The following is a 12,588-nucleotide window of genomic DNA, read 5'->3' as shown; positions in this document are numbered from 1 at the left end:
CGTGATGGTGCAGAAAAACCAGCTCGCTTAACAACCGCGCCAACTTGTTCTACACCAGGATTAGATTCAAAACATGAGCTCAGTGGTTCTGAACCTGAAATGACGAGGTTGTTAAGATTAAATATAGTCAATTAAAGCTATTAGCATGCCAACGGCCCGTTTAAAGCTCCTTACTGAGCCAGAAATATACATTACGTGGCCAAAAGTATGTAATCGCCCAATTGTGTGCTTCTCGAACATCTTGTTCCACAACAACTGGCCTGAATTTAGAGCTGCTGTCTTTCCTGGAAAACGTTTATGAGGTCAGGCACGGATGTTTAACTAGAATTGACTTTTTAATACGTGTGTAATTGTTTTGAGGGCTTCGTGCAGGCCACGGGTTTTTATTTAGTGTTTAATAATAATATAAATAAAATAAAATGCATTTTATTTATTTATTTTTATTTATTTTTTATATTTTTGTTTATGCATTTTATTTTTGTACTTGTATTTATTTTTTAAATTTTTGTTTATGCATTTTATTTTTTTTTATATATTTTTGTTTATGCATTTCATTTATTTATTTTTTTATATTTTTGTTTTTGCATTTATTGATTTATTTTTATTTATTTATATTTTTGTTTATGCATTTTGTTTATTTATTTGTATTTATTATTTTTTTACCAACTGCATCTTTTCACCTTCTTGCTGTGAGGCGACAGTGCTACCCACCGAACCGCCCTACAAATGGAAAAGAAATAAAAATGCACTATGTGTCGTTTGTAAGATTATTCTGAGCTGATGATAATTGCAAGTATGTTTTATTTTTTCTTTAATTTACTTAAAGTTAAATGTTACTTTGTGCAGCCTCAGCAAAAACTGAAGGCTTACTGACCTGCATGTTTAAATCAGTTTATAAGGAAACACATCTCTGGCAGTCTTACCCTGGCATCATTTAACCTAATAATTTACCTCATGCAGAACAAAAGCAGGTAAAAATGTACGTACAACGTTCAGATGTGTGACAGGAGGTGCAGAAACCTGAAGGTGCAGAAAAGACCAACATGCAAAGACGTGTCTGGATTTTGGAACAGCTGAAAGGAACTCGCCCCATAAATCCTCAGACGGTAATTTGGTAATTACACAGATTAGAATCAGGATTTCCGGCACCCTTTATTGACCCGGCATCTATCGGTGTGTATATATATATATGTGTATGGTCAATGGTCAGGACCACCACAGAGCAGGTATTATTTAGGTGGTGGATGATTCTCAGCACTGCAGTGACACTGACATGGTGGTGGTGTGTTAGTGTGTGTTGTGCTGGTACATTTACATTTTTGGCATTTAGCAGACACCTTTATCCAAAGTGATTTACATTACAGTTACAGTATACAGTCTGAGCAATTGAGGGTTAGGGGCCTTGCTCAAGGGCCCAACAGCAGCAACCTGGCAGTAGTGGGGCTTGAACCAGTGACCTTCTGATTACTAGTCCAGTACCTTAACCATTAGGCTACGTCTTGCCCCATGTGTATGAGTGGATCAGACACAGCCGCGCTGCTCACTGTCACTGCTGGACTGAGAATCGTCCACCAACCAAAAATATCCAGCCAACAGCGCCCCGTGGGCAGCGTCCTGTGACCACTGATGAAGATCTAGAAGATGACCGACTCAAACAGCAGCAATAGATGAGCGATCATCTCTGACTTTACATCTACAAGGTGGAACAACTAGGTAGGAGTGTCTAATAGAGTGGACAGTGAGTGGACACGGTAATTAAAAACTCCAGCAGCGCTGCTGTGTCTGATCCACTCATACCAGCACAACACACACTAACACACCACCACCATGTCAGTGTCACTGCAGTGCTGAGAATGATCCACCACCTAAATAATATCTGCTCTGTGGTGGTCCTGTGGGGGTCCTGACCATTGAAGAACGGTGAAAGGGGGCAGATGGACTACAGTCAGTAATTGTAGAACTACAAAGTGCTTCTATATAGTAAGTTGAGCTGATAAAATGGACAGTAAGAGTAGAAACAAGGAGGTGGTTTTAATGTTTCTGGATGCTGAGATGTGGGACAGTATAAAAGAGCAGCAGCAGGTTTACTGGTGCGTGTATTACCCAGCAGGCCCGATGCAAACACTTTTGCCTAATGGTGCATGCAGACAGAGGTTAATAGTGCAGAACCTGATGACATGGGTGTGGTGATCAGAACGGAAAACAAATCGGCCGTTATATCCGCTCCTATTCAAAGCGCCCGCTGCATGCCAAGTCATTTATTATGGGATGATTAAAGCAACAGAAGACGGCGGATTAGGAAACTGTCGCTAATTACACCGCTGAGATCCCAAGCTTTCATCGTCCTGTTCTTACTTTCTATTATATCGTCTCGTTTCTTTTTCAGCGGGTGCTGGAACTGTAACGGACCTGAAACGTGCTGTCAAAATATTTCTCAGCACAATCTGAGCTGCAGCTCGTAGTCGAAATAAACGATAAGCCTAAAATAGTTCAACAGTAAACACTGAGGAATTTTTCTTATCTGCGTGATAACACGGCTCTGTTTGGGGGCGATAATATTTAGACTGGATCTTTTAAACACACACACACACACACACATCTACTGTTCCCCTTTTCCCTCCCAGCCTAGTCATATCCAGTTCTCTTCTTTAGAAACAGCTTATCACATCTGTATGACAGTACACTTTATGCCCAAAACGCCTGGTTAGACATCTCACCATTATTATGGACCATAACAAACCCCCAATCTTCTGGTAATGCTTTCCACAGGTTTTGGGATCAGTCCAAAAAGCATTTGGGAGAAAACCTGGCTTGCAATCAACATACGGGTTAAGGACAGGGCTCTGTGCAGAGCACTGGAGTTCCACCACAACAATCTTTATCTGGAGTCTTTACAGACCCGGCCTTGTGCAGTCATGCTGGAGCAGTAAATACCCGCTCCTAAACTGGTGCCACGAAGTTGGAGGCGTGTCATATATCCTATGAGGGATCTTCAAAAAGTTTCCACACTTGTATATTTTGGTTATAAGCGGTGAGGGTGTAGGATGAGGAGTAGTAATCGGTCGTGTCTGAGAGACTGAGAGACGCTTATAGTCTGGATTTAGCTCCATCTGATTTCCACCTTTTTGAATGCTCAAAGAAGCTTTAAGGGGAAGATGATTTTCATGTGGTGATGATGTGAAAGCAGTGCTGCATTAGTGGCTACGCGCTCAACCAAAAACACTGAGGGCAGTATGTTGGCACATGAGGGAGTATGATGACACGTGAGGTAGTAAAGTGCCACGCAAGGGAGTATGATGGCGCGCATGATGGCGCGTGAAAGAATAAGTTGGTGCGTGCGTGAGAGAGTATAATCCTGCGTGAGGGAGTATGACAGCCTGTGTAAGAGTATAATGCCACATGAGGGAGTATAATTGCGCGTGAAGGAGTATTACGGAGAGTGTGATAGCGCATGAGGAAGTACGACTGCGTGAGTGAGTATGGCAGCATGTGAGAGAGTATGACAGTAGTAAGACAGTCTGTGAGAGAGGTTTGATGGTATACGTAAAACACACACACACAGCCTGTATAACACAGATCACATGATGTTTTCCCTCTGTTGCTTATGTACTAGATGGTTTAATATTATGGGATGGCAGGTGGACGTGTACAGTGTGTTTAAAAGCGTTCATAGATCCTCACATATCGAATGAGGGATAAAGTGTCGACGCTCTCAGGTTAGGTTTATAGTATTTCTCGGATGTAATAATAACAGAGAGATTTTGCTTTAATGAACCAGAGAAATAAAAAGGATTTGTGATTGACTGACCTGTAATGGTGAGGACGACCGCTCCGACGATCATGATGAAGGTCTGGAGTGTGTCAGTGTAGATCACAGCAGCTAAACCACCTGATTAAAGAATAGAGGGTTAAAAAGAGTCACAGAAATGCAGCAGTGGGTCATTACACCAATCTCACACTTAGAACGTGTCACTATAATTAACCTGTCTGAAGAGGTGAGGAGGTGACTAGAGGGGAAAAAATTTCCCTCAAGTCATCAAGTCTTTAACTTGATCTTCAACTTTAAGCGCTTCATTTTATCTAACCACTAGTGTAAGTGCTTGAACTGCAGAAACGTTAACTGATTATGGGTTCCATGGTTAGATGAGACAAAACATTGAGCGGGTCAGTATAAAAAAAGATTTGTGGCATAATTAGGGCAGTAAAGCACCAATCTTGTTGTGGCTGTTTGACCTTTGAAGCCTCTGGAAACCTGGTTGGAACCTATGGCACTATGGAGTTCACAAATTACCAGGAGATATAAAATAAAGTTGAAAAAAAACTAAAACCAGGTCCAAGTTGATTCTTTGTCCAAGGATAATGAATAAAAACATCCTTAAAGCTTTAGCTATGACTGTCCAAGTCATCTAACCAAAACTGCTAGCACACCAGCACCGAGATTCTGAACTCCTCAGTTTGAATCTCGACGTTGCCACCGGTCGGCTGGGCGCCATCTAGCGTGCGTAAGTGGTAGTGCCTGCAGCAGACGCTAATTGGCCATCGTGTCTGCTAGGGCGAGATGAACGGACTATGTGGGTGAGGTCTTAAAATGCTGTGCAAGGACCCTGATTAGCAGATAGAGAGGCGCCTGTGCAGAAGCATGGGTGAAAAGAAGGGGTTCGCTAGGACTGCACACAGGTCAGAGGAGAAAAATGGGAGAAAACCACACTGGAAAGTCTTGGGTTGAGCTAAAGTCGTGGATCCCACTAGAAATGATCTAAAAGCCTGGAGGATCTGAAGATATTTTTGAGGAAGCAGTGTATCTGGATTCCTTGCTAGGGATCTAGTTATTGTAGAGGAAGACTCAGTGCTGTTATACTGGCATAGGTACACAGCAAAAAAATGACTTGGTACCCTCTGTAGACATGTGTTGATGTTAATTGTGGTACAGGATTGGCATCTTCCCGTCAGCATGTTTCAGCACTGAGTCACCGGTGAATCCCGGCTATAAAACCTTACATGGGTGTTTCCAGGCGTTACACCGAGTGGCAGGACGGATCAACCTAATCTGCTGGCGGTTGAATTTATTAAAACGGGACTTTAGAGGAAATTCTGAAGAACGCCAGAGTTCTTTATCTGCTCTGTACTGCGACACACACTGGCTGAATGTGAACGAGTTTCTCTTACACACGTCTAATCCCGTAATCACAGGGTTTCATCAGGTAGCTGATTATGTAAGCGCTTATGCAAACCACATCGTTTAGTGTCCATAATCGGAGTGAGGCCTTTACTGGATTTTAGGATCAGTCCTGTAACTGGGTTATTCAACGGGAGTGCCCACCCACACCTTTAATTCAGCCTGTTTTAATCACCCATGTTGCAGTCGCTCTTATCCAGTGAACATTACCTACTCGAGCTTAAGTAGACAACAGTCCAAAGACACATCTGCTGAATCCCTGTTAGAACCAAAGTACGTAAGTAAGCACACGTCAGCTTAAGTGCTCAGTAAAGGGGTGATGAAGGTTTTTAATCATCTATTAAAGACAGCGAGAGACTGTCAAGGGAAGTTCGTTCCACCACTTGGGTGCTGGTACAGAGGAGAGCCTTGATGCTGATGCCTTTTTTCCTTGAGTTCTGGGTGGAGGATCAAGTCGAGCGAGACCAGTGGCTCAGAGGTTGCGTGGTACAGAGCGGGTTTGATTAGACCACGAAGGTACCTCGGGGCTGGTCCATTTTTGGCTTTGTAGGAGAGCATCAGTGTTTCAAAATGAATGTGTGCAGCTACAGGAAGCCGGTGAAGAGAACACAGCAGTGGGGTGATAACAAAATACACCAATCAGCCATAACATTAAAACCACCTCCTTGTTTCTACACTCACTGTCCATTTTATCAGCTCCACTTACCATATAGAAACACTTTGTAGTTCTACAATTACTGACTGTAGTTCATCTGTTTCTCTGCATGCTTTGTTACCCCCTTTCATGCTGTTCTTCAATGGTCAGGACCCCCACAGGACCACCACAGAGCAGGTATTATTTAGGTGGTGGATCATTCTCAGCACTGCAGTGACACAGACACAGCATTGCTGCTGGAGTTTTTAAACACCTCACTGTTACTGCTGGACTGAGAATCGTCCACCAACCAAAAATATCCAGCCAACAGCACCCCGTGGGCAGCGTCCTGTGACCACTGATGAAGGTCTAGAAGATGACCGACTCAAACAGCAGCAATAGATGAGCGATCGTCTCTGACTTTACATCTACAAGGTGGACCAACTAGGTAGGAGTGTGTAATAGAGTGGACAGTGAGTGGACACGGTATTTAAAAACTCCAGCAGCGCTGCTGTCTGATGCACTCGTACCAGCACAACACACACTAACACACCACCACCATGTCAGTGTCACTGCAGTGCTGAGAGTCATCCACCACAGAAACAGATGGACTACAGTCAGTAATTGTAGAACTACAAAGTGCTTCTATATGGTAAGTGGAGCTGATAACATGGACAGTGAGTGACCTTCATCAGTGGTCACAGGACGCTGCCCACGGGGTGCTGTTGGCTGGATATTTTTGGTTGGTGGACGATTCTCAGTCCAGCAGTAACAGTGAGGTGTTTAAAAACTCCAGCAGCAATGCTGTGTCTGATCCACTCATACCAGCACAACACACACTAACACACCACCACCATGTCAGTGTCACTGCAGTGCTGAGAGTCATCCACCACAGAAACAGATGGACTACAGTCAGTAATTGTAGAACTACAAAGTGCTTCTATATGGTAAGTGGAGCTGATAACATGGACAGTGAGTGTAGAAACAAGGAGGTGGTTTTAATGTTATGGCTGATCGATGTATAATTAGCTACACAGGACATGTTGTGCTGTTTTGAAAGGAAATGGTTTAAACACTGTAACAGAAACACATTTAATATAAACAGCAGCTCCTGATTCATCTACTGGAAAATTTTAAATGTCATCACCTGTGGTTCCTGCTTGCGTTTCTATTCGCTATAAAAATTGTTCACAAGCTCGAGCTTGTCCGACAGGCTGGAACTCGGTGAGTGACATGACAGGGAACATAAAAGTGTGTATGCACGAATACTTTCAATATTTCATTCAGGCATTGTTTCCTCTCAGAGTCGTAATCAAGGAGTCGATTGTTCCACCAGAAACCTGCTGAGAATTCTCCACCATTGTGAGTGTAAATGTCACACAGAAAGTAACGACACGGCCTGGTCATGTTTCAATCTACGTTATTATATTTGCAGGTAACAGAAACTGTACACCAAGACTAAAGCCGCACCCAAACCGTGAAGCATGGTGAAGGGAGCATCGCACCCTTTATAGCCAGGAGCTCATTGAACATACCATTCCAGAACCCTGGGTCTAGATATAAAGCTGTTCCTACATCTACCCACCTCCCCTCCTCTGAGAAGACTGTCCACAAATTTTTGAAACTAATTTACACTGGGAGTTGAAAATGGGACTTCTGTACGTCTGCCCATAACTTTAGCAAATGTTGATCAATTTTCAAAATCTGTCTGTCTACCTGTCTATTAGTCTGTCTGTCTGTCTGTCTATCTATCTATCTGTTTCTGTCTGTCTATCTATCAGTCAATTTGTCTGTCTGTCTATTTGTCTGTCTATCTATCTGTCTGTCTCTGTCTGTCTATCTATCTGTCTGTCTAACTAACTCTATCTGTCTATCTATATGTTTGTCTGTCTGTCTATCTATCTGTCAATTTGTCTCTGACTGTCTGTCTATCTATCTGTCAATGTGTCTGTCTGTCTGTCTGTTAGTCTGTCTATCTGTCAATGTGTCTGTCTGTATGTCTATCTATCTATCTGTTTGTCTATCTTTCTGTCTATCTATTTATACATTATCTATCTGCATATCTGTCTGTCTTTCTATCTGTCTGTCCGTCCGTTTGTCCGTCCATCCATTTATCTATGAGTACAGCACACCATAGTGGCCAGGTAATATTTACCGATATCCACATGCAGTGTAGATTACTCAGTGAAACCATGGATTCAAACCCACGTACCTGCGATGGTGTAGAGCGCGGTGACCACCAGCATGAGGACGGTGGAGAGGTAAAGATTCCAGCCCAGACACACCTGGATGAACAGAGCTCCAGAGTACAGGTCCGTCTGCACATAAAAACAGCAGACGTCACTGTTTACAGTCCAGCAAGCTTTACATGCCTATCATTGTGTGTGTGTGTGTGTGTGTGTGTGTGTGTGTGTGTGTATGTGTGTATACACTCACTGATATTTTAGTGAACACAGACAGCATGAGGCTGAGTGCTGACAGGTACATGCGGATTCTCTCGCCCCCGAAACGTCGACCCAGGTACTCGGGCATGGTGACGATCTGAGAGAGGAGGAGAAACGGTTAAAATTTATATATAAATATATACTGATCAACCATAACATTAAAACCACCTCCTGGTTTCTACACTCACTGTCCATTTTATCAGCTCCACTTACCATATAGAAGCACTTTGTAGTTCTACAATTACTGACTGTAGTCCATCTGTTTCTCTGCATGCTTTTGTAACCTGCTTTCACCCTGTTCTTCAATGGTCAGGACCCCCACAGGACCTCCACAGAGCAGGTATTATTTAGGTGGTGGATGATTCTCAGCACTGCAGTGACACTGACATGGTGCTGGTGTGTTAGTGTGTGTTGTGCTGGTATGAGTGGATTTAAACACCTCACAATCACTTCTGGACTGAGAATAGTCCACCAACTTAAAACATCCAGCCAACAGCGCCCTGTGGGCAGCGTCCTGTGACCACTGATGAAGATCTAGAAGATGACCGACTCAAACAGCAGCAATAGATGAGCGATCGTCTCTGACTTTACATCTACAAGGTGGACCAACTAGGTAGGAGTGTCTAATAGAGTGGACAGTGAGTGGACATGGTATTTAAACACTCCAGCAGTGCTGCTGTGTCTGATCCACTCATACCAGCACAACACTCACTAACACACCACCACCATGTCAGTGTCAGTGCAGTGCTGAGAATCATCCACCACCTAAATAATACCTGCACTGTGGTGGTCCTGTGGGGGTCCTGACCATTGAAGAACAGGGTTAAAGCAGGCTAAAAAGGTATGTAGAGAAACAGATGGACTACAGTCAGTAATTGTAAAACTACAAAGTGCTTTTATATGGTATGTGGAGCTGATAAAATGGACAGTAAGAGTAGAAACAAGGCTGTGTGACAATGTTATGGCTGATCGGTGTATATATCAATGAATGAATGAACGGTGTCAGTGTATTATTGCTTGTTTTTTGGTTTTTTTTAGATACACTATATAGCCAAAAGTATTCGGACACCTGACCATAAGCTTGTTGGATGTCCCATTTCAAAAACAGAGCGAACTTTATGTGATCTTTTCGGCAACAACAACAGCCATTCCTCAGAGAAGGCTTCTCACAACACTTTGAAGTACCTGTGGGAATTTGTGCCCGTTCAGTCAGTGCTGATCTTGGTCAAGACAGTTTTAGTCGATGTTCCAATTCCAGAGCTGTTGAGTGAAGCTGAGGCTTCTGTACAGGATGCTGGAGTTTCTTTGTGTTATTATTGTGTGTGTGTGTGTGTGTGTGTGTGTGTGTGTGTGTGTGTGTGTGTGTGTGTGTGTGTGTGTGTGTGTGTGTGTACGTGAGTGTCTGTTACAGACCTACCCCAGAAGACACATATACTGGTACAAAGATCCACGCCAGAGCCAACAGCACGTAGGTCGCCTAGAAAGAAGTGGATAGAAGTAAATAGTCCTCCGTCTCCCCCTTGTGTTCATTAGAGGTAACAAAACTCTAATATGATACACTTGTATGGTCAAAAGTATGTGGACACCTCAACCGTTGTGGATTGTGTCTGATTGAAGACACCGATGTTGGACAAGAAAGCATCTACATTCATCTTAAAGGTCCTTAACAGTGTTGAGTTCAGGGCTCTATGTCTTGAACAGGCATGCCCTCCCCAAACTACTGCCACAAAGTTAGAAGCATGTAATCTTATTTGAGGCTAAAACACTTAACAATTAAGAGTAGTGTCCACATACTTTTGGTCACTTTTATAGTGTTCAGTCAGCATTAGAATTATTTGCTCTCTGGGTAAAGAGATTTAAAATCTTCTGGTATTTTATGGAGTCCATGATGCTTTAGTAGGACGAACGGACCCAAAACATCATCGACTACAAAATCAAGTTCCAGTCATGGTGTCAGTACCCTCTAGCAAATGCCATGTTGGCACCATGGCATAATAATAATTGAATAAACTTGTACGCGGACGCCCCCTTGTGGAAGCTTTGTTACATCTTGTAAACCACAGTAAGAGTAAGATGCTTGTTTGTGTTGCCTGGGTCACAAAAAGTCATGGACAAAATGTGGAGGGCGCTACACACACGTGTGCACTCATTGGGGTGGTATAGAGCAGCCTGTTAGCCTGCTACACGGCTTTGGGAGGTGGGAGGAACCTGTTTTGTGAAGGTACCAGGAGGGAACCCATGCAGACACTGGACGAATATAGAAAACCCTCTTAGTGACCTAAGGTGAGGATCCATGATGCTGTCCAGCACCCACTTTACCAACTGTGACAGTGGGCAGTTCCTGTGGGTTTTGGACTTTTGGGATGTGAACCATAAGATTATAGAACCTCGGCTGATGGATCATTGGGAGCATTTAAAAATACTCACATTCCATTCGAATCCTGCCACGGCGATTCCTCCTGCTGCCCCGGTGCCAGCCAAACCGATGAAGAGCCCCGATCCCTCACTGCTGGCAAAGAGAGACGCTCCGATCTACAAAACATCCACCAACCCAGTGAGATGATGCAGCTACATCAAACATCAAAAAAGTTCTAAAGTATGTGGTCACCTGACCATGAGCTGGTTGGACTTCTGGTTCACATCTGAGCTCGAATATAAACCTGGCCCCAAACGGCTGTCTGGTCAAGGTGCCTGGACAAGTGGTGGACGATTCACGTAGAGCATAGCGTGACTCTCCGTTTCTCTCTGTGAGGTGCAAGCAGCAAGCTACAGCCTTCACTCTTCTGGAAGGTCTTTCCACAATATTTAGGAGTGTTTCTGTGGGAAATTGTGCCACTTCTAAGATTTAATGTGCTTACGGGTGTATCAAGTACGTAAAAAAGCACAACCCAGTGGCCTGCTCAGAGTCTGGACCTCAACCCAATGACCATAGTCGATCACAATCCAGCCCTTCTTGTCCAACACCTGGCATTGACTGAATGGCCTCAACTTCCCACAGATTCCCAATTTCAAAATTAGGACAAGGACAAGTCTAATAATGTTCATGGGTTTGGAATGGGACGTCCAACAAGCTCATGGACTGGTGTCCACATACTTTAGTTTCTGGTGTTTACGTACCGGCCACCAGGCCATGTCTCTGCCAGCCAGGAAGTAGCCGTTAAGAGTGTTTCTGCTGACTCTGCAAGAGGACTTACACACACACACACACACACACACACACACACACACACACACACACACATTTATTTTACATCTCACCACATGATCACCTGTCTTTCATTTCATTTTTGTCATCGCTTTATCCTGCTCAGGGTCGTGGTGGGTTCGGTAGGAATACACCCCGGGTAAAACGCCAGTCAATCACAGGGCCTCGATTCAACCCTCCTCTGTTTTCCTTCCCTTCTTAGACATAGCCAATTGTGTCTGTATGTAGGCGCCTGACCAAATGATAGCACTCCTGGGGATTTGAACCCCAGATCCCAGTGTTAGTGGGCTAGTGTCATTAATTGTGCCACCGTAACCAACCCAAGCGTTTACATTTATTTCCCTTTTCCCAGAATGAAATCCTTAAAAACATTATTATTATTTTATTTCCGGGAGAATAAGTACTGGAAACATGGTTATGGCAGTCTTGGAATTTTTTTTCTGTTCCTCAAGAATTGTAACTCACACATTTTTATTAATAAAACAATTTAATGGCTTTGATTTTTGTTTATAATTTTATTTGGGGTTTTGAAAAATCTGCTGGGTCCAAAATCTCCCTCCAGAAATTCCCTTCAATTTTTTGCAGCCCCCAATTCTTGATTCCAAATCCTTTCAGAATCAGAATCACTTTATTTCGCCAGGTATGTTACACATATGAGGAATTTGCTTTGGTGATACACATAATAGTCCACATAGTAATACACACAATACACATACTAGTACAGATAATTACACATGTATGACATGTAACATAAAACATATTTGCCACTTGTGCCACTCTCTCACTGGCTGAAGAGGGCTTCAGACTAGCACCCAATTATGCTTTTGAAATGGACTTTTTAAAGTCTGTACCTGCACTGTACTGAAACTATGTGAACCGTGTTAGTCAAATCTGTGGGCGCTCAGAGATCCAGGGTTCACATCAGCAGTGTTATCAGCTGGCTGGTGGTCCACACAGACTTGACTGGCTCTCAAACTGGCGCCCTCAGTGCCGATCACAAGCCCGGTTAGGCTGTGGGTCTGTAGTTTTCAGGATAGTTCTCATGATCTTTTCCTGGTTTGGGAACTGGTATGACTGTCGCTCGCTTCCACATTGCTGGTATGGTTTAGAAGAGTTTGTAAGGATTCTA

General features: G+C 43.4%; 1 protein-coding gene across 1 annotated transcript in view; it reads right to left on the bottom strand.

Annotated features, from left to right (window-relative positions):
• Positions 1 to 12,588, bottom strand: part of slc5a10 (solute carrier family 5 member 10) — a 59,801-nt gene that overhangs the window by 46,455 nt on the left and 758 nt on the right. Inside the window, exons 2-7 of the mRNA XM_063010886.1 lie at positions 11,372 to 11,443; positions 10,682 to 10,786; positions 9,672 to 9,731; positions 8,247 to 8,351; positions 8,023 to 8,128; positions 3,809 to 3,889 (exon numbers count right to left, since the gene is read on the bottom strand). Coding sequence (XP_062866956.1) covers positions 3,809 to 3,889; positions 8,023 to 8,128; positions 8,247 to 8,351; positions 9,672 to 9,731; positions 10,682 to 10,786; positions 11,372 to 11,443 — 529 coding nt within the window. The remainder of the gene's footprint in view (positions 1 to 3,808; positions 3,890 to 8,022; positions 8,129 to 8,246; positions 8,352 to 9,671; positions 9,732 to 10,681; positions 10,787 to 11,371; positions 11,444 to 12,588) is intronic.

The sequence above is a fragment of the Trichomycterus rosablanca genome, chromosome 15, assembly GCF_030014385.1.
Source record: "Trichomycterus rosablanca isolate fTriRos1 chromosome 15, fTriRos1.hap1, whole genome shotgun sequence".
In the NCBI taxonomy this organism is placed as follows: Eukaryota; Metazoa; Chordata; class Actinopteri; order Siluriformes; family Trichomycteridae; genus Trichomycterus; species Trichomycterus rosablanca.
The sequence above is the reverse complement of the archived record's forward strand: the minus strand, read 5'-3'. Positions and strand labels throughout refer to the sequence as shown.